Source organism: Oryzias latipes, chromosome 12 (assembly GCF_053564925.1).
Source record: "Oryzias latipes strain Hd-rR chromosome 12, Olatipes_Hd-rR_3.1".
NCBI lineage: Eukaryota > Metazoa > Chordata > Actinopteri > Beloniformes > Adrianichthyidae > Oryzias > Oryzias latipes.
The window spans coordinates 6,837,493-6,858,609 of record NC_136248.1 but is presented as its reverse complement, the minus strand read 5'-3'; the positions used below and the strand labels follow the sequence as shown (position 1 = coordinate 6,858,609).

At 39.7% G+C, this 21,117-nt stretch overlaps 1 protein-coding gene across 1 annotated transcript; it reads right to left on the bottom strand.

Moving 5' to 3' along the window:
- Positions 1-693: 693 nt before the first annotated feature.
- On the bottom strand, positions 694-19,192 carry LOC101169626 (SWI/SNF-related matrix-associated actin-dependent regulator of chromatin subfamily B member 1). Its single transcript, XM_004075030.5, has 9 exons — positions 18,789-19,192; positions 17,231-17,342; positions 15,937-16,045; positions 12,297-12,434; positions 11,650-11,777; positions 11,399-11,565; positions 10,671-10,861; positions 3,418-3,549; positions 694-1,799 (listed from the first exon to the last, which is right to left on the bottom strand). Exons 1-9 carry the CDS (start codon positions 18,876-18,878, stop codon positions 1,760-1,762), a joined length of 1,107 nt encoding a protein of 368 aa, XP_004075078.1. The 5' UTR covers positions 18,879-19,192; the 3' UTR covers positions 694-1,759.
- Between the last annotated feature and the right edge of the window lie 1,925 nt (positions 19,193-21,117).

Below are 21,117 nucleotides of genomic sequence, written 5' to 3'. Positions count from 1 at the left end.
TTTGGTTATAATTCCCCTGAAACGGTTATTCATCTTTTCTGGTATTGTCCCAAAGTGAAGGTGTTTTGGCAGAAGTTGTGTGATTTTATTAATGATAAAATTGATTCTTGTTTTGTCTTATTCTGGAAAGATGTCTTGTTGGGTCTAATATCAAAACATATGCAAAAGGACTTACTTTAGGTTTACTTTTAAATCTTTTACTCATTTTGGCTAAATTCCATGTCCATAAATGTAAATTTTCTGGTAGAAAACCCTGTTTCACTGTATTCCTTTCTGATTTAGGTCATTATATTAACAGTATTCGAAATTCAGAGAAGCAAAAAGCAATCAGAACATTGTCTGTATGTGATAGATTCAGTATTTTTTCATAGAGTTTAACCCCCTAGCTTATTTCTATTTCTATTCTTGTTCCTCTGTATAATACAGATGTGTATTTGATATATGCTGTTGTGTTTTTTTTATTGCATACCTAAAAGTACTTTCTTGTAAAATGGCATAATGTGCAATAAAGTTGTTAAAAAAAAAATTTGTCCTGGTGTGTTAAAGGGGGAATTTTTCTTGCATTTTTTAGTTTTAATGAATTTAGATGAGATTTTTTTTAAAAAGCAAATGTTTGTAATAGAGAGTTTTATTGCCAAAAACCTGTTTTTGGAGGCTTTTTTTTTGGATATGTGAGGAAAATATATCAAAAGATTTTGGATTATTTCTATTTTATTAACATAATCAAAACTTCAAAGTTTTTGTGTTTATTCAGTTTTTCCATATGCAATACTGACATCTGGTTTCAAAAACATCATGGCGGAACACGTGACAAATGTTTATAAAAACCAATGAGAAAGAAACGACGGCATCACTACTCTGCAAAGTCAGATTTGGTCCGGATCTTTCCGGAAATCAAACTTCATGCTAAAAATTTGTGAAAAATATAGAGTGGAATAACAGGAATAACAGATTTTCTTCACTAAGCAGTGATGATAGCATGAAATGTTCAACTTGAGGAAAATCACGGAGGAGCTTTAACTTGTGACCAGCACCGGAGTCACATCGACACATAAATCTGACCCAATTTGAGGCTTCTGACATTTCTGCTGTGTGACAGATCACAGAGATGAGCCGCAGCCGGTACAGAGACAACGACCACCCCTCTGACCCGCAGTCACACGCTACCCAGAAAGGCACTAAGCTCCAACGGGGATGACTAAAGTGCCATATAAAGACAAGAACACTTAAGCAGCGTAATACAGAGACCCCGTTATGGGAAAGACTGACGATCTTTAGATACTTTTACCTCTTTAATTTAAAAAAGGAGGAAAACTTTCAAAGTAAGCAATCGTTGCTGTTTTGTTGTACAGCAGATGAATGACTTTAGTGGGACGTGGTGACAGTAAGTCCAAGCGCTGGTAATCAGACTCAGCAACCATCACATTTGCTCTAAATGCTCATCATTAACAACTACAATGAAAACAGCGTTGTTACAACTATAATAATGTGTACCAAAGCAGCCCTGAAATGAATAGCCATAGTGTAATGTCTACTTTGTGTGTGACATCATTTCACGCTAGTAGACATAAGCTGCTGCAGTCGCTGCTGAGCTACAAACGTCCTTCTGTGCAGAGGAATGTCATGTGTTTCGTCGTCCATGTCCATGTTTTTGGACAGTAAATGTCCAACGGTAAGTGACGAATTTGCTAAAACATCATTGATGAGGCAGAGAAGTCTCCAGGGCGGCTTGGATCCTGAAGCATCTTCTGGTTTCCTGCTACCAGGAGGGGGCAGTGTTGGCCAGCCGTCTCATGCGTCTACAGAGAAACGAAAAGCAGATTAGAGGAAAGAACTGCAAAAATGGTCAGCTATTTGTAATACTTAGAAACAGTCATTGACTGAAATGGACGGTCATCAATTTATCCATGTCACAGTAAATAAGAATGATCCTGACTTTAATTGAAGCTATAAAGGTGACCAAACTATTTAAGAATTACACACTAGAATTCAATTTACTGAGAGGTTTAAGTCTGAAGTATTGGAACATGACTTTTATATGCTATTTATCATTTTATTTTGGCTTTTTTGATGAACCTGCTGCAATAATCTGTCATTCTCCCCCAAAATACACCCATGCCCTTCCCCAGGGACTGATTTTGCCTCCATAGATGAGTTTTATGTTACATGCCGTCAGTATCCAGTCTGAATAATCAGGTAGGATAGAAGAGTCAAGATTCTGAACTGCTTTGTGAGATACATCCACCCCGTTTCAGATCCTTTCAATGAAAATAGTGTTTTTAACATGTTCTTGTAGCATTTTTCTGATGATGGAGGACATTTATAGAGAAAATAAAGCTTAAAATGTCATTTATTATTATTATTATTATTCAAAACGTGAATGACGAGCAAAGGTGCAGTTTAAAAGAAGGGCTGTAACAAACTCCCTCTTCCAAAATCTCAGCAACGAGGAGGGGAAAGTGTGTGTGGGGGGGGTCCTGCCCACAACTCACCAGAGGTGAATTTCTAATGAACTTCTGCCACTCTACAGAAACTATGTTCTAGAAAACAACACAGGCTTTTTCATTTTGGCTAAAACTGGCATCATCATATTTAGAAGACCACTGGGAAAGCTTTAAAATAGAGCAACAGATAATCGGGGAGGGACTTTAGGAGGCAGACAGTACAGTGACCATTGGAGGGGTTTTCTTACCATAATACAGACTGACTAATTATGAAAAGAGATGATGATTGTTCCTATGTTTGTGGCATGGACAGAAAAAGGACTGCGTGTAAAGTCCAGCAGCCCCTTGCTGCTCTGTGCTGCTTTAAACGTCTAGGAAAAATGTGTTTGTCAACTTTGTTCTGTTTTCAAATGACCAAAGCTGGAATTTACTGCCAAAAATACTGAATCAATTACATTTCAAGTTCAGTTTGATTTCATTAGTTATTCAATAAGGTTTGATCAAAATGTACTTTTTTGGTCAAGATTCTATTCCAGACTGAATATTTTTGGTTATGACATTTATTTGAACATAATTAGTGACATAAACTTAAATAATGAGTTTTTACTTATGTAATAAAATTCATAGTAAACTGGAAAAAAAAAAGTTCAAAGTAAAATAATTCATAGCTTTTATGAATCTAAGTGAAGATTGAATTTAATATTAATTATTTTTTAAACATAACAGTAGAAATAATCAGACTAAAAATTCTATTTTGTGGTCTGATAGTTAACGGAAAGTACATTGTTAGCTAATTTTAAATCACTGGCTCTCATCTCTGCTTTGCACCTGATTAACAGATTTATACTTTAAATGAAATTATGATGTTTGGTAGATAAATGACTTTCTTAGGTTAAAATTGTTTGTCTGGAACACTACAGTTCTATATCTAGGTTTCATTTTGATGATGTCTCTGGGCGTGTGCTGTTTGGACCTGGTGTTCCTGTCTTGGTCTCGGATCTTCTTCTCCATTTCAGCATCTGTGAGGGTCTCCAGCAGGGGGCACCACTGGTCAGCATCTCCAGTGTTACGGATGGCTATTTCTACAGTAGGAAGAGGGTTCTCACTGGAATAAGGAGAAGAGGAAAGAAATCATAAACAAGTTTAGAGATGTGACAGATTTAAAAAAAATACACAAGGTCGTAAAATGAAGGCAAGACATTAAAAAATGACTAACAGCTGCAAAAACACTTTAGAATTATTTATTATTAAGTTCGGATAAAACTATCAGAACCATGAGTTCATTTTATCACCAGTTCTTTTATTGAAGCATCACTGCAAACACCAAATCAAAGCAAAATCTGCTTACTCTGCTGCGTGAACTATGTGTAGTTCAATACAAAGATGAGATTAATATAATTACATTATACTTAACTTAGAAGTTAAAGTTCAATTAATTCATCCAATCCATTTGCAAATCTTTCTTTAAACCAGCTTCTTATATTTATTGAGACAAAAAACTTCTGTCAGTTTATAATGAATTTTAGATTCAAGATTCAAGATGTTTTTATTGCCATATTCTGTGTAGCTACACAGAGTAGGAATTTGTTTCGGTGCAAATGTGCAACATAAAACAGAAGAACAGTAAACAACAACATTTTTACACAATGGACAGAACAAAAATATAAATAGAGTCAGTAGTGCAAGGAGTGACAAAACAGTGCAAACTGAGAATGTTCAAGGTGCAGGTAGTGGGCTGGTGACTGATTGGACATTGAAGTGAAATTTAGGGGGGGGGGGGGGGGGGGGGGGGGTTACAGGGCGTTTAAGAGTCTGACTGCAGAGGGAAAGAAACTGTTCTTGTGTCTGGAGGTTCTGGTCCTGATGAACCTTAGCCTCCTGCCTGAAGGGAGTTGTTTCAGCAGGTAATGTCCAGGGTGAGAAGGGTCGGCAGCTATCCGGCCTGCACGTCCCCGGGTTCTGGAGACATATAGTTCCTGGACAGATGGGAGGCTAAAGCCGATCACCTTCTCTGCTGAGCGCACAATACGCTGTAGCCTGTTAATGTCCCTGGTTGTGGCACTAGTGTACCACACGGTGATGGAGGAGGTGAGGATGGACTCAATGATGGCCGTGTAGAACTGCACCATCATCTGGGCCGGCAGCCGGGCTTTCTTCAACTGCCGCAGGAAGTACATCCTCTGCTGGGCCTTTTTGAGGAGAGAGCAGATGGATGGCTCCCACTTGAGGTCCTGCGTGATGGTGGTGCCGAGGAAACGCACAGAGTCCACTAGGGTGATGGGAGAGTCTGACAGGGTGAGAGGGGGTGAGGGGGCTGTGACTCTCCTGAAGTCCACCATCATCTCCACTGTCTTCTGGGTGTTCAGCTCCAGGTTGTTGATGCTGCACCACGACCCCAGCCGGTCCACCTCCCTCCTGTAGGCAGACTCATCATCATTAGAGATGAGTCCGATGAGGGTGGTGTCATCTGCAAACTTGATCAGTTTGACAGAGTCATGGCTGGAGGTGCAGCAGTTGGTGTACAGGGAGAAGAGCAGAGGGGAAAGTACACAGCCCTGTGGAGTTCCTGTGCTGATGCATTGGGTGGTGGAGACATTCTTCCCCAGCCGCACACACTGCCTCCGGTCCATTAGGAAGTCAGTGATCCACCTGCCGGTTGAGTCAGGCACGTTGAGCTGGAGGAGCTTTTCCTGGAGCAGAGAGGGGAGGATGGTATTGAACGCAGAGCTGAAGTCCACGAACAGGATCCTAGCATAGGTTCCCGGGGAGTCCAGGTGCTGCAGGATGAAGTGTAGGGCCAGGTTGATGGCATCGTCTACAGACCTATTGGCTTTGTAGGCGAACTGCAGAGGGTCCAGGAGGGGGGAGGTGAAGGATTTGAGGTGGGGGAGGACCAGACGCTCGAATGACTTCATGACTACAGACGTGAGTGCCACAGGCCTGTAGTCATTGAGGCCAGTTATGCGGGGCTTCTTGGGGACAGGGACGATGGTGGACAGTTTGAAGCAGGCCGGGACGTGGCAGGACTCCAGGGAGGTGTTGAAAATGTCTGTGAAGACCGCTGCCAGTTCGCCTGCGCAGTGTTTCAGGGTGGCAGGGGAGATGCCGTCCGGGCCCGGGGCCTTCCATGGGTTTTGCTTCCGGAAAAGCTTATGCACCTCTTCTTCTGTCACTGAGAGGACAGTGGTGGGGGAGAGGTGGTCTGGGGGGGTCATACTGTCCTCAGTGATGGTGGTGGTGGAGGAATGTGGCACCAAAGTTGTTGAGGAAACCTGTTAAGTGAGGGGGGAGGAGGAGGTGTGTGGGACCTCAAACCTGGCATAAAAGGTGTTAAGCCTCTCAGCCAGTTGTAGGTCGTCAGCAGCATGTTGGGCTCTGGGCTTGTAGTTCGTGATTTGCCTAAGCCCTCTCCAAACAGAGGTGACGTCGTTGACAGAGAATTGGTCTTCCAGGCGTTAAAGAAAGGATTTGTGATTTTGTACATGAATGTCCCCTCTTTGTCATTTTACACAATATGGTAAACTGTTGATGATAGATATGTCTTTTTGGAATAGAAATTATAATTGGTCTGTAAGAAAAACAATCCCTGTCTTTGTCCTATGATGAGGGAAAATGTTTATAAAAGCTTTGAGTTAAACAGGATTGAGTCATGTATGAGGTCAGAGTTTTGTCAGTGATTCCCAGTCCAAAGACTGATGACCAATGCTGGAACTAGTTCCAGTTTACTCCAATGTTTCCATTTCCAGAATCTCCTCAGCATGTCTTGGGTCTACCAATGGGTCTCCCGCAGTTACATCTGTTCCACCTCTTACTGGCTGATAGCAAAGACCTCAGAGGTGGAGGACACATTCCACAGGGAGCAGATGCTGATGAAGCCGAAAGAACAAACCCCCTGTACGCCAACAACCAGTCTCAGCAACCCAAGTTGCCCACTACAGCAGAGCTATCAGGCACTCACGATGAGCCCCGCCCCAACAGATTGCTGCTTCAGAATAATTTCAATTGCGTAAAAGATTGAAGAACTATGGTTCATAAAGCATCAACACCAGATCTTCAAGGGTTAAAGTTACCAAATGCTGCAGTTTCTCAAACAAACACTGAAGGCTGGTTTCATACATGAGCAACTTTCCTTTGACTCCAATGTTAAAAACAAAACTTCTCACACAATCAGCTGCCGTAAAATGTTTAATATTTATAGCTTAATTTTTATATATTTTATCAATTGTGTTTTTGTACATGATTTTTTAAAATCAGCTGTTTTCATTTTAGTGGAGCTTAAAGCTAAAGTTAGTGGCGTGTTTGCTTTATTGGCATTGGCAGTAATTTAGAACTTGACAACCCCTCCCTCCTCGCGTTCCAAATAGGAAGTACCCGCTGGGGGGCTCTGGGGTATGGGGAGCCGGGCCTCCTGCCTTTGCATGAGCATTCAATGTGATCAAGGTACACTCTAAGGCAGTGGTCCCCAACCACCGGGCCGCGGCCCGGTACCAGTCCGCGGGACACTTGGCACCGGGCCGTGGGAAATTTTGGCACCGTGACGAACAGAAAGAAAATTTTTTTTCCATTTTGTTGTTTTTCTCGAAAAAAACGTTTTATTTTGAAAAGTGACCGGATTCTCTCTGTTACATCCGTCACACTTAGCACACGTCAAAGTCGCGACACACCAAACGTCATGTGGTACACCCCGCTAAAATTAAACCCAAACAACCAAAATGAGCAAAAAACAAACTTCTTTAGAAAGTTGCTTTGACAAGGGGAAACGGTCCAATGAAGGGACAGGAGAGGAACCTGCACCCGCTAAAAAAGGGAAATCTGCCTTTAACAGGCAGCGGTAAACGTGCCTTGCGTTGCACCTCAACCCCCCCAGGTCCGCGGTAAACGTGTCTTGCGTTGTACCGGTCCGCGGTGACAAAAAGGTTGGGGACCACTGCTCTAAGGAGCACATATCCATTCAGCCCACCTGCTTATATATGGCCATGGGTATTGTTTTTACACCTCTCTCCAAGAATGTTGGATATGTAAATCCTTTGAGATGAGTCTATCATTAATGTAGGAATATACTGTAAAATGTTGTGTGCAGACCTTTTGTTAGTCTGTGTATGTGAGAACTAACTCATGCAATTTACTAATGACACTCTGATGTTATGACCCTGTATCATCATTCCCCCCCCCCAATCTTCCCACCTCTTTGTTCCCAACCCATTTGTCCAGACGGATACATTTCATCTGATAAAGTTCACCTTCATGTACAAAAGGGGTTTAAAGCAACTCACTAGAGAAAGTATCACACAACCCCAGTTAAAAAGTAAAACATGTTCATCAGAAGAGGCACTCAGCTAAAATCTGAGGGGAAGAAAGCCAAAATCCCTTTGACTTCTACTGAGAAATAAACAGCTATTACTTAGTCATTAAGTTCATCAGAATACCCATTCTTGCTCTACGACCTTTTCTTTAAACGTTCTTGCTAATTCTATTTTTCTTATGATATTTTTGCTGTACTGCCAGTTATTCAAACTACAAACTGACCAATCAGAAGCCTCAATAAAAGTAGATGGCCACGCGTTTGATTGCCAGATTTTCCCGAGCCTGCTTTAATTGGTAGGGGTGTGGCCTTCTAACATGCTCACTCCTGACTGGATAGAGTGGTTGCCATAGCAATATAGACTGACCAGTCACAGCTTACTGAGGACATCAGGTTCCAACATGGCAACGGACCGAATTACCTTCGTTTGGTTGGACCCGGAAGCAAGGCATTTTCTCCGGGTGACGTCACACGAGCTTCGTCCAGTTATACAGTAAATGGTGGGAACACCCGACAAACCGATATACGTCTACAGTCTAGGGTTGGGCGATGTCCCCTAAATTGGCAGTTGACTATGTTTGCAGTCAACCATCGGGATGGACGATGATATCGTCGGGGGAGGTGTTATTTCTTTGTTATTATATAAATATTATTCATTATTTTAGTTTATTACTTTATTTATTTTATTTCCCTAATAATGACTCATCCGCGATGACTCAGTATAAACTGAGGGAAGTGACTTTAAAAAAATAAAATAAACAAAATAGAAAAGAAGTGGTCCGGTCCTGCGTTTGATTAGACCGGTGGAGCGAGCGACCGTGTCTCTATCAGAGCAGACAGACTTACATTTTTGTGTTTTAGGAGAAGTAAGGATGCTTTGTTACGTGTGGGAGACTTAGGACTGTGATCCGTCCCGCAGCTCTACGTGAACGAGCAACGGGAATTTAGGAGAAGCGGGTCTCCCGGTAAAAGTGTGTGTCGGGGCAGAGCTCGGAGCGCTTGCTCACGCAGTGTGTAAGCTTCGAAGCAGAAATGCCGCTCAGTCCTTAAAAACCGTTCAAACAATCACATGCATTTGTGTTTCCAGTCGTGTCCCGGCTAAATAAAGGCTGATGTTATTCCCACATATTTACGTGCAGCCAAGATGCAGATTGCAGCTTTTCAAGCATGGATTTCATGTTCATGCTAATGTTGTTAGCCCGTGTTGGCATACTGCTAATCCTGGCTTCCGGCTCCGTTTTTCAACAGAAAAAGCACTGACCACACGGATTAAAATTAAAATGATGAGCGAACAGGCGCTTAATAATAACCGTAACATTAATAAAAGCAAGTTTAGGAGATCATCTTGTATAATACTGAGCTGACGTATCTATGTAAGTAGCCGCTCGGCGGAACTACGTTTCTCTTCCGGTTTTTAAAAACACTACTGCGCATGTGCGAATGATTTATTCCGACCGAAAGTGTGACCCATGTGAATGTTTTTTATAATCTGAAAAAGCTTTTCTGGGCCCATCTACACGGTTGGATTCTAATCCGACCAATAATCCTTTTCAAGATATTTTGCACATGTAACCGCGTCTTATGGTGCCGACTCGCAGCGTGGCGGGGGCGTGGCATCACGATGGTGTCTCTCCATCGGGATGTCAGTCACCCATCACGATGGACGATGGTATCGTCCATCGGCACAACCCTACTACAGTCCCACCCAGTCACCCATTTTTAGAAAGACAGAGTTGGACAGAGTAACATGTAGTCAATATGACCGCATCATTTCAGGCTACATTTTGGCCCATCAGTATCCTGATTATGGATTCTAGATGTTGTATTTCTTATGGGGTTCTTGTGAACTGGTCTTTGTCTGGTCTGTCACTCAGGACATCCTTGCCTCGAGAGTCACTATAAGGAGCAAAGTCTTCTCCATCTCAGATAAGGTGAGGATGGTGATTTCAGGGTGGAAGTGTGCTAGGGTTGTGACGATAACTGCATCACTGCACTTTTTTTTTTCCCTCCTTTTTTTTGAAAGTTCTGCATATGGTGCGTGATTGGAACTATAATAAACACATTAAACACATTCATCTTTGCTGATAATTTACCTTTTCTGCTAGTCCTGTGTTCAGAACAAGGGTTTCTGGGGGAAACCTTTTATTACAGTTCTCCTTCACTCCCTGCACCACACCTCTCTCTCCCTCTTGCGCTGAGCGCTCCCTCTACTTACACCCACACAGCGGTTTCAGAAGCACACACACATCCTCATTGTACAACAGAAGTTTCCATCTCCTGAGGAAATACGACAAATTTACTGCGTTCTAATTATTAATTTCCATTGTATTCATTTCCATGACAAGCTGCGTGCGTTTTTGAGGGCGCGACAAAGCCGCCCGCCAGAGAATTTTTTATTACTGTTCTCCTTCACTCCTTAACACCAAACATGAACGCGCACTGTTAGATTTCGGTGAATGTCACTACATGTTTTGTTTGGGAACTATTTTGTACAGCTTAATGTTACGTGTCTGTATAAACAAAGACGGAGCCTCCTGCCCCGCGTTCTTCATGGGTGTCAGGCTTCATGGCTACCGGAAAGTTGACAAAGTGTCTGCAGTCTCGTTTATTACTGGGCAATATATAATATTCTGAGAAGATGTCTGTACCAGAGAGCACAGGTGAAACTCGCGTGCAGCTAGGGAGTGGTCCGCTGCAGAAGAATCAACACGCACCCCAACACACGTGTGCGCGCTCCTTCCTCCTACACACGCAGCGCGCTGACACACATACGCATATTCCCAGGTTAACCGCGACACCGCGCGCCCCCTGCTGGTTCATCACCGCAGTGTTCAAAAATCCCACACTGTCACAGCTCTAAAGTGTACACAGTTTCCCATAAAGATTTTTCCTCATCAAAAGTAAGAGCAAGAAAAACAGTTTACCTGAAGGCATACGTCCTCTGGTGCCAGCTGAGCTGACCGCGAATACTGTAGGCAATGGTGGTGACGAACTCTCCACCGAGGCCCAGCTCGGAGCACAGCTTTAGGGCGAAGGACTCTGGAGAATTCTCCCTTTCAGACATGTCCCACTCAAACTGGTCCACCAGAGAAATGTTCCCCACATGGATGTTCAGCTGAAACATGAAATCATTCCACATGTTACACAGATGGTGTCGAGTCCACTGGGAAAATTTACATTTAGGCCATATTTTTCTGTTTTCACCAAGTTTCTCTTTACAGCCGTTTTCTGAGATAGATTTTAAGCCCTCCGATCTTGGAGGTCTGAGATGTTTTCTCTCTGATGCAATCCTGAGGTTTCCCAAGCAACAGGTGATTTAATACAAAAATGTTTTGCTGAGTTTGACATTCTGGTAACAGAAGAATATGCAGATAATCATTACATCTGTAAGTTAACAGATTTGTTGAGATTTCTTTCAGGTTGAAATCACTTATTAACAAAACAAAAGTTATATTTTACCAAAAGATAAAGTTGATTTTTTAACAATTCTTTTAAAAAATCATTGACATTTTTTCCTGTGTTCATTTATCTTTGGTGGCCTGAAAACAGACTTTTTTAAGCTTCACATCGGAGTGTTTTTCCACCCAGCAGCAGTTTACCTTCATTAAATCTTCTGTTTTTTTAGCTGCTCTGATTGGTTGCAGGGCCTCACCTTGATGATGACCCTCTGATCTGCCTGCTCCTCAAACATGGCCTCCGTGGGGTAGGACTCGATCTGCTGACGGATAGCTGAGGCGATGGCAGGAACAAAAGCCAGCGGATTGAGGTCCAAGTCATCGCACAATATTTCTGCAAACATCTCTGGGGTCATCAGTTTCTCTGAGGAGAACACAGGAGGTTTATGAGAATCAGATAAACTGGAGGCTGCAGATGCTGTCAGGCCCGGGAGCTCAACTAACCTACCATTCATGTTCCACGTGAAGGCATCTCTGAGCTTCTGACCGTCGATCTCCATGTCTAGGCGAATGGGGACCAGCGCCTCCAACTGGGCTGCATTTTCATGGATGACTGCAGGGTCATGATCGTCAAAGCTGAGGGGATTGAAATGATTCTTTTGTTTTCACACCACAACTCTTCAGGATTTTCTACCAATTTCACAAAACGTTCACAGATCTTAAATTCAAACAAACTGAGCTTTTTTCCACAACACCGGTCAGAAATTCAGCCCGCAAAAATTCAGCCTCAATCCGGCTCGGCCCAACAGTTTCCTACAAACCTCATCACAGTTGTGCTATTAAGGCTAAACCTCCAACATTTAAATCAGCAGGAGCTAGGTATGCAAAAAATTCAAAGGCTTGCATTCTATTTTCATACAAGAGATTCGGAGGAATGCTTCACAGATTGGACCACCCACGTCTCCTCCTATTAACCGTAATGTAAAACAGTGTTAAAACATAGCATGTGCTTCCATTAGGGCTAAAAAACAATAAAAACAGGCGAAGTAATCCATCCCACGCGGATCTTTCTGAACCTTAATGTATGGGGAGGCTGCTTTTAATGACATTCATACAAAACAAAAACAAAGAAAGAGTAAAATACACTCTTCCGACCACAGAGGGAAAGTCCTCTTCTTGTCGCGGCCCATTCGATTGCGGTTGATGGCGGTGGAGGAAGGAACAGCATCCAGATGGTGAGAGCTGCTGGGCAACGTGGGAACCCACTGACTGCTTCTCTTTACTTTCTGCTCCCTTAAAAAATAAAGAAAAAAATGCAGAAGCTATAAATGTAAGAACATGGAAAATAGGCTGAATTCAAATAAAAGAAAGACAACACTGAAGCCAGAACGATGACGATAGTCTAAAATCTTGATGTTAAACTTCTTTATTATTAATTTTTTTAATAATAATAAAGCACTGAGTCAGTTATAGCCGTGTTTCTGAAGTAAACTCCGGCCTGTGGTACAGTTGGCACCAGGGGGGTATTCCAGGAAGCATGTTTAAACTAGCCTGACTTTAAGCCTGAACTCTGGCTGAAATCCGCCTGAACTTGCTTACTCTGGGTATGTCGGTTCCAAAAGACCGGATATGAGTTGGCGTAATTACGCTCGACTTGGTAACCCTGGGTTAACGCACGGTACATAAAGACATTCTCAATAGATCGCCGATTTCTGGAGTCACCATGGAAACGCGTGGAGAAAAAAAAAAAAGAAAGCGCGACACTTGAGACGGAAGTGAGACGGAGTCTGAGATTTTAATGACGGCGGATAGAAATAAGTCCATCAAAAAAGTAACACGGCTGAAAAAATAATTTAGTTAAATTTATTCAAACTCAATAATTGTTTATACAACTCAAATTTACGTATTTATCTAACTAAATGTCACATTACTTCATTAATCTTTTTTCCATCTTAATTACTTATATTTCTTGAACTTTCATATGTCTAAGTTTGAGCCGGCAGATATGCTCATTTTTATAACAATAAAAAGAACAGAAAAAAATGCACGGAGTACAAAAATTCATCACAGAATATTCCAGCACTGTCATAACAGATTTGGTTGGTAGAGGTGCTATACAAACTCATCATCCTATCCTTTACTCTCACTCATGATGCAGAGACGTAAGCATAGTAGGACAAAATAGCTCGGCAAAACACGGTGAAACACGGTAAAACAGCTATACAACTAAACACATTTTGAAAAAAACCCACACTTAAACCCAAATCCGTCCAGACAGGCAAAGGGAATGATATCCCACAATCCCTTGCGGTGCCGATCTAACAGCAGCATCAAAGTTACACCTACTTAATTGAATTAATTTGAACGAAAGGAAAATAATTGTCTGAAAACTATGTGTTATTTTTAAGGTGACCTAACAAAAAAATGATTTATCTTAACTGAAGCAAATAATTAAGTTAGATCAAAGTAAAAAGGTTTATCTTTCCAACATCCATATGTGGTCTTATCACCCTCTCATGGTGGAAAAAGTATTATCTGAGCTTTTTCATCCACTAAATCATCTTCAAATGGACACACCATGCTGCTTCACCTCTCTGGAAACAAACTAAGCTTCAACTAAACCTGCTCCAGACCAGGTTATGTTCAGAGCATGAGTTGCCATGGCAACTTGACCTACCCTGAAACATACCTCCATTTCTGGAACCGAAAGCTGAGGTTATCAACTTCCTTAGCCTCAAACTTATCGTGGGAGCTAGCATAACCTGCTTTCTGGAATACCCCCCAGGTCACAGGGGGAAAAAACATGACCTACATTTTTTTCTGTTTTCACAAACTGATTCAGAAAGAAGTTTTACTTTGAAAATCTACTGGATACATTTGGCTCATTTTCGATGTGTAGAGTCGCTCGGTCTAGTGTTGAAAATTCATTCACTACTTTCTTAAAGCAGCTGCACCGACCAATTGAAACCCCCAAGCTAGTAAAGGTAACAAAAACCAAACGCATTTGGAAAGTGTGTTTTTGCAGAAAAGATCTAGTAAAGAAGCAGAAGAAGAGTCTTCATCTTCAAAGAAGAAAGAAATCTGCATCTAACAGACAAAAACCTAGAATCTTTACTCCAAACATGGATTTATTGCAACAGTTGTTCCCACAGAGCATAATAATGCATAATATTTAGCATCCGGTTGTCTAATGTTACCAGGATGATGCTAATAAAGTTGATCAAACAGAAGATTTACATTTACTATTAAATTTAGAAAATACCAGTATTATTTTTTGTATTTGTCTGTTGCACAATAAAAGTTGAATGAGGCTGAGGTTTGTGTCGGATTTTTTTAGCTTCCAGTTTGACAATTATGGATTAAAGGAAAATCCATTTCACATTTTAATGGATTCTAAATGACTTCAAGTTTACATATATAGTTTGAAGCAGATCTTTTACAAAGGATGAAGATAAACTTTACCCTCAAAAGTTAAGTGAAACTGGAGGTTAAAAAAAATAAATGAATAAATAAAATCTAACACCCACTTCAACCTCGTAAAGGAAGACCTGTGAAAATATTGTCCGCCATTAAACCGGTCCGTGGCCTGTAAAAGGTTGGAGACGGCTGTTGTAGTGCAATCACAAATATTGTAAGTTTAAGTCAAGAGGAAAGCAAGACAAAACACACTGTAATCTGTGACACAACTGAGCCATCTATTGTGCTGCAGCAGTTTCAGGGGCTGGCTTTTGATTTTAATCTCAATGTTTAAAACTCGAAAAACTAAATACAAGTTGTCCTAAAGTCTTTATTTTTAATATGTTATATTATTATAAATATGTAAATCTAGGGGTGTCGCGATAACCGCATCACCGAACGTTTTCTTTCTTTTTTTTTTTTTTTAAAGTTCTGCATGTGGTGCGTGATTGGAACTATAATAAACACATTCATCTTTGCTGATAATTTACTTTTTCTGCTAGTCCTGTTTTCAGACTTCAAGGGTTTCTGGGGGAAACCTTTTATTACTGTTCTCCTTCACTCTGTAACACCAAACATAAACGCGCACTGTTAGAGTGCGATGAATTTCACTACATGTTTTGTTTGGAAACTATTTTGTGCAGCGAAAATAAACTAGCAAAAGTTACGTGTCTGTATAAACAAAGGCGGAGCCTCCTGTCCCGCGTTCTCCATGGGTGTCAGGCTTCATGGCTACCGGAAAGGTGACAAAGTGTCTGCAGTCTCGTTTATTACTGGATAATAGATAATATTATGAGAAGATGTCTGTACCAGAGAGCATAGGCAAAGGCTTGCGTGCAGCTAGAGAGCGGTCCGCTGCAGAACACGCACCCCTACACACTTGTTCATTGTACAACACCTATATAGTTAGTTCATTAGTTAGATAGTTAGTAGTTAGTTGTTACTGTTATTTGTTAATAAAGAATACAGCGTTGTAATTGTATTCATTTGCGACGCGGCCGCCGGGGGATTTTGTGTTTGGGGTTAACCACGACACTGCGTCCCGTGCTGGTTCATCACCGCGGTGATCAAAAATCCCACACTGTCACAGCTCTATGTTAATCTACTTAAAAACAAACAAATATAGAAAATGTATTTTCTCTGCAAAAAAATGGACATCAGGCAAATATCTGAGCAACAACAAATCTACCAAAATGCAAATGACCATCAAAGAAAGAAATACTTTTTGTGTTAAGATGGAACAGTCCTACAAAGCCAGCTGTAAAAAGTACAAAACCATAGTACAAAACCCTAACCCTACAGTCAGAGGTGCCAGCGACACCAGAGAAGTGAAAATTACCTGAGGTAAGCTGGGGGTTCGGTGTTGATAGAAACTGCTTTGTATTTCTCATCATTTCCTTCAAAGATTTCCTCACATTCTGACGCCTTCAGTAGAGTCACGCTGGTGGCTGAGCAAGAAGGAAAAAAAAACACACAAACTTTTAATGTATGGATTTAAGAAAAAACTTTTTTCAATTCTTTCAAAGTGGCAAAAGCCTGAATGACTTTTGCTGTGTGTCCATTTCTTTTTATTTGTCCAAATGTTTTCCATTGAATTTCAGAGTTTAAATACCCACTCCAATGAAAAAAAGTGTTTTTAGTGTTTTTAACATGTTCCTTTGGCATTTTTCTAATTGTGAAGGACATATATAAAGAAAACTAATCTTAAAATGGCATTTCAGAGTATTTCATTATTCTAATCATTATGAATCAGGAGCAGACGCAAATTAACATTTGAAAACGCTTGGAGGGGGGGTGTAGAAGGTACTACAGCAGGCCTCAAGCTCCCTGCCCCGCTTCACTCTGATGCATCCACTTGCAGGCAAATAGCTCCATGCACGTCTTTGTTTTCCTCGTCTGAGCTGGAATCTGAATCTAAACTATTCGGCTGGATAGCTCCAGTAATGCTCAACATTTTTGTTGCACAGCTAATGTTAGGTTAAGGGTGGGAGGGGCTTTAAGTTAGTAGGATAGAATGTAAACAAATGGCGGTTACTCCATGCCAACGGTCCTACCCAAAACTAAGAGGCAGAATTTCCATGAACCACTGCTGCTCTGCAGAAACTATGTCCTAGAAAATGACAAAAGCTTTAAGATCATAATGGCTAATGCAAAAAATAATATGTCTTGTTTTTTCAAATAAAACATCTTTGAATTGAAATTCCCCAAATTTAAGTGGAAAATCTAACATTTGGCCCCAGAATACTCACTTACCTTCAAACTTTTAGCATCATTTATATAAAATGGGCTTGAGAAGATCCTAAATTGTGAGAGGCTGTGGTCAAATGTTTAACTCCTCCACTAAACATCCAACCTCTCACATGTCTCCACTGTCTGTTTAATCAGCTTTAGATTTTGAATGAGGTTTTCTTTTCAAAAGTACAATAACAATCTCAAATCTGAACACTCAAAAACAGAAAAATATATATTAAAAATGATACTAAAGTTTTTTTTGTTTAGTATTTTAGCCAGACATGCACACAAATATTGATCAAACTTTGTGGTCCTCAAGAGCTCCTGCTCTGCAAGCAACTCAATATCAGGGTTAAACACCGTGTCCATGTTTGTTCGTGAAAAGAAAATAAAGCACCCACCATGTGAGGAGGCCATAATTTTTTTCCTCTCCTCCACAGAAGCTAGCCTCCTCCATAGCGATGGATATCTTTTATACAGGGAGCCTCTGAACATCCGCAGATAGTTCCCAACCTGGACAACAACAGGACCATCTGATGGTTTTCAAACATTTTCAAGCCTTGAGCAAAAAAAGCTCATTAAAAACACAACACTGAGCTACAAAAGTCGTTTAATTATGTTGTTATTTTACACTTTTAAAATTACTTTAGAATAAAAATAAAATGATTTTTCTAGGGCTGCACGATATGAGGAAAACTCGCGATATGCGATATTGGCAATTAATATTGCGATAACGATATAAATTGCGGTATATAAACAAATAGCAAAAAAAACAAAAACATCATTTCCATTTCACTGCAACAGTTTAAAAATTATACTCTAAATGACCCTTGTCGACGTAGGAGGCAAACATCAAACATAAAAGGGCTCATCTGATTGATCAAAAACGTAAACCGGTCCTTCTGATTGGTTAAATGCATAAAGGGATTTATTTCATTTGTTCAATATTTCAAGCTGCCATGAGTTTGTTTTAGCACATTTAAGGTAACCATTTATTGGGATTTTTGCCGTCTTTTGCGGTATGCATATTGCACAGCTTGATGTCGCGATAACGATAAATTTGCGGTATATTGTGCAGGCCTAATATTTTCCAATATTGATAAAATCAGTTAATTTTATTATGAAACTATTTTTAATGCTATACATCGATTTGATTAACAACTTGTTTCAGACATATTGATCTGATTGATCTTAGGAATTTAAATCAATTCATCAATTAATCGTTACACCCCAAAAAATAAATGGTCCAGTTTCTGTTGCAGATGCATAACCCCACATAACAGTGCTGCCACTTCCATGCTTCCACACTGAGGCCATAAAAACAAAACCCAGGATTACAACTCTGTTTTGTTTTTTGTTTTTTTAAAGAAAGCCTAAAAATATTTTTACAGCCAGAGAGACAATACCTTATTGTGACTAAGCTTTAACGCATAATCCAATTTTTTTAAATCTCATAAGCAGAAATGTTGATATATTTTACTGTAATTCTCCATGTTGAAACCTTAGCTACGGTTTCGATAGATTTATGTACTGCAGTACATAAATCTATTGAAAGGTGACAAACAACATCTAAAGAATTATTTAACCTACTTAATATAAACAATCGTTTGTGTTTTAAAATGATAATGTTTAGGATGAAAATGCTGCTTATTGGCTGTGGAGTGGACTTGTTAATTAACAAACCAGATGATAAGTCAGACAAACTTTGATGAACTGAAGTTTAAAATTGAAAACAGACATTTGTTTGAAAAGTTTAGGAGCAAATAAACTCGTTATTCTCTTTACTGTTGATGGGCGCGTGCTCCACCAATGCTTCCTTAAGAAGCTGGTCACTGCTCAGACTTTTTTTCCCCTTTGTTGTTGAACCCACGCGCGAACCCGTTAGCATGCTAGGGTGGACTAGCCACCAGGATGGATACGTAGGCTCGTTGAGAGGGAGACTCGGGGAACGTGGCATACCTCGGATCCCACCATGTAAAAATCTCCATCTTCTTCAAGCTGGAACTTGACCGGCTTCTGGCCGAACGTTTTACTGAGAGCAAGCTGCATCTTTGGGCTTTGGTTCTGCAGCTAAGAGGGTTCTGCTTTCTGCTGCATTTGAAAGCGCACAAAAACGGTGGGAAATCAGCGCGTCCGCTTCAAAACCTGAAAATACCAACTAAAATGTTTTTTCTCCTTGAGTGTCAAAGATGTAATGTAAAAATAAAATAAAAAATGAAAGGAACTACAACGCAACTCCTTTTTGTTTTACTCGTTTAAGTCTAGTAGTTCGTGCTGAATCGCTTCCATAGTTTCTGACTATAGTAGTCTAAATTCCTAAAGGTTTTGAACGTTGCATTGGACAAAGCTCCTCTACGTCAAAATGGAGACATCAGACATTTTTCCTCAGAGCTCTAGCGCCCCCAAATAAAAAATGAACAATAAGAAGAAACTTTTTTAATTATCAAAGGACAATTGTCTCTCATTGCCAATTTTACAATTTTTTGGCAGCATTTTCATAGATTATAATACAAATAAAATTATAATTGCAACCAGGCTCCTTTTTGAAAGATTTTTTTAAATTTAAACAGTCAATAATCATGATAATCCATAATGATTACTGATATTACAATTAATAAGATATTGATTTTTTTTGGGCTTGATCTGCAATGTGTAGCAAAAATTTCTGGTTAAATGTGATGTGTTCTAATAATAATCAATGATTATTACATGTTGACCTATACTGTTTACTGAAATCATGAATTAATCTTTTCCGAAGATAATCAATCATCAATATGCAATTAATTTGTAATTTTCAGAACCGGATTACGAAAACTATGTAAAACTATAAAATGAATTAACCCAGTGGGGGTTGGATTATATAAACTCGCTTCTTCATTCATACCCAATGCAATAACCCTGTACAACAACACACAATGCAAAAGATATCCTTTGCACATTTTTATTTTATTATCTCTTTATTTAGTTGTTTTCTATTTTACACATTTCTTTTGCACATCTTTTTACTTGCACTGTTCTGTAAATAGCTCTTTAAATTATAATACCTTGATGTCTGTATTTATGCTACATTTTCTTTTTCTTGCTTTTTTTACTTAATTCTAAGTCTTTTTTTTCCCTCTGCTGTCAGTTGCTACAGTGACAAACAAATTTCCCACGAGTGGGATCAATAAAGTATCTCTGATTCTGATTCTGATTCTTCCCACTCCTTTTCAAGCAATAAAACACACTCTGCATGTCTTTACTTAATGAATACATTTGATTAAGCAATTAATTAACTTGTGATTTTAGTGTCTTTCATTGTTTTTGTTTCTTCTGTTTTTTATGCATTTCATCATTTCTGTAATGAGTTTGATAAATCTGTGTGAATTGTTTTGACTACAAAACTTGAAATCTATCAATCAATAATTTGGTCACTAAAAATGTATTAAATCGGGCATTTTACCCCAAATCAAAGAAACCCATTTCAAAATAATTAATGAAATGTATATTGTTGTTGTATTTCTTAAAACAGATTTAAATTTCAGGTTGAACGGACTGAGCCTGACAAACTGGGGGATGACTCTGGGCAAAACCATACTGGACACATGAGGGATGGGGAAACAAACTAATCAAACATTCCAACTCATCTACGACTGCAAAACAGCAAACTAACAACATTTAAAATAATCTCAAAGTAGTCTTCAAAAACAGCACCAACTTTAAAGAAGCAAAAATGAAGTCCATGAGGAGAGTTTTGGAATCCCTGCAGATTCCCCGGTGGAATGTTCTAATCTCTATGTTCTACAGGTGGGCTCACCTGAGATGGAAACTCAAAAGCGAATAAACTAGTTTTTATCACTTAAAACAAATTAATCAAATGTGTGCACCCATTGTTTATTTATGTATTTAATTAAACAAAGTAAAAGTGAAATGTTTTCATTTAAAGAAATAGTAACACCTAAGTGGTGGTTTGAGTATTGTGTCTTTGTAAGGACTATCTAGGAGACTTTTGTAAATGTTATGTTTTCATCCTCTGGAAGAGACTGAACGTTATAGTGTGTTGTGATGTGTTTCACTTTTTCAAACATGTAGGCTAATTACGTTTTTAGCTTTGACAATTAAATGATAGAAAATACTCTTCATTTATTACTTCTTCAAACCAAATTGTATATACATAATGCAGAGTAAAAAGGGTTCTTCTCATTTTTTGGGATTTATTACTAAATTTGATCAAATTTACAACACAATAAAATATTATACTCCCAAAGCGTACAATAACTGTGGAACTTATCTTGTAGAATTTCTCTTA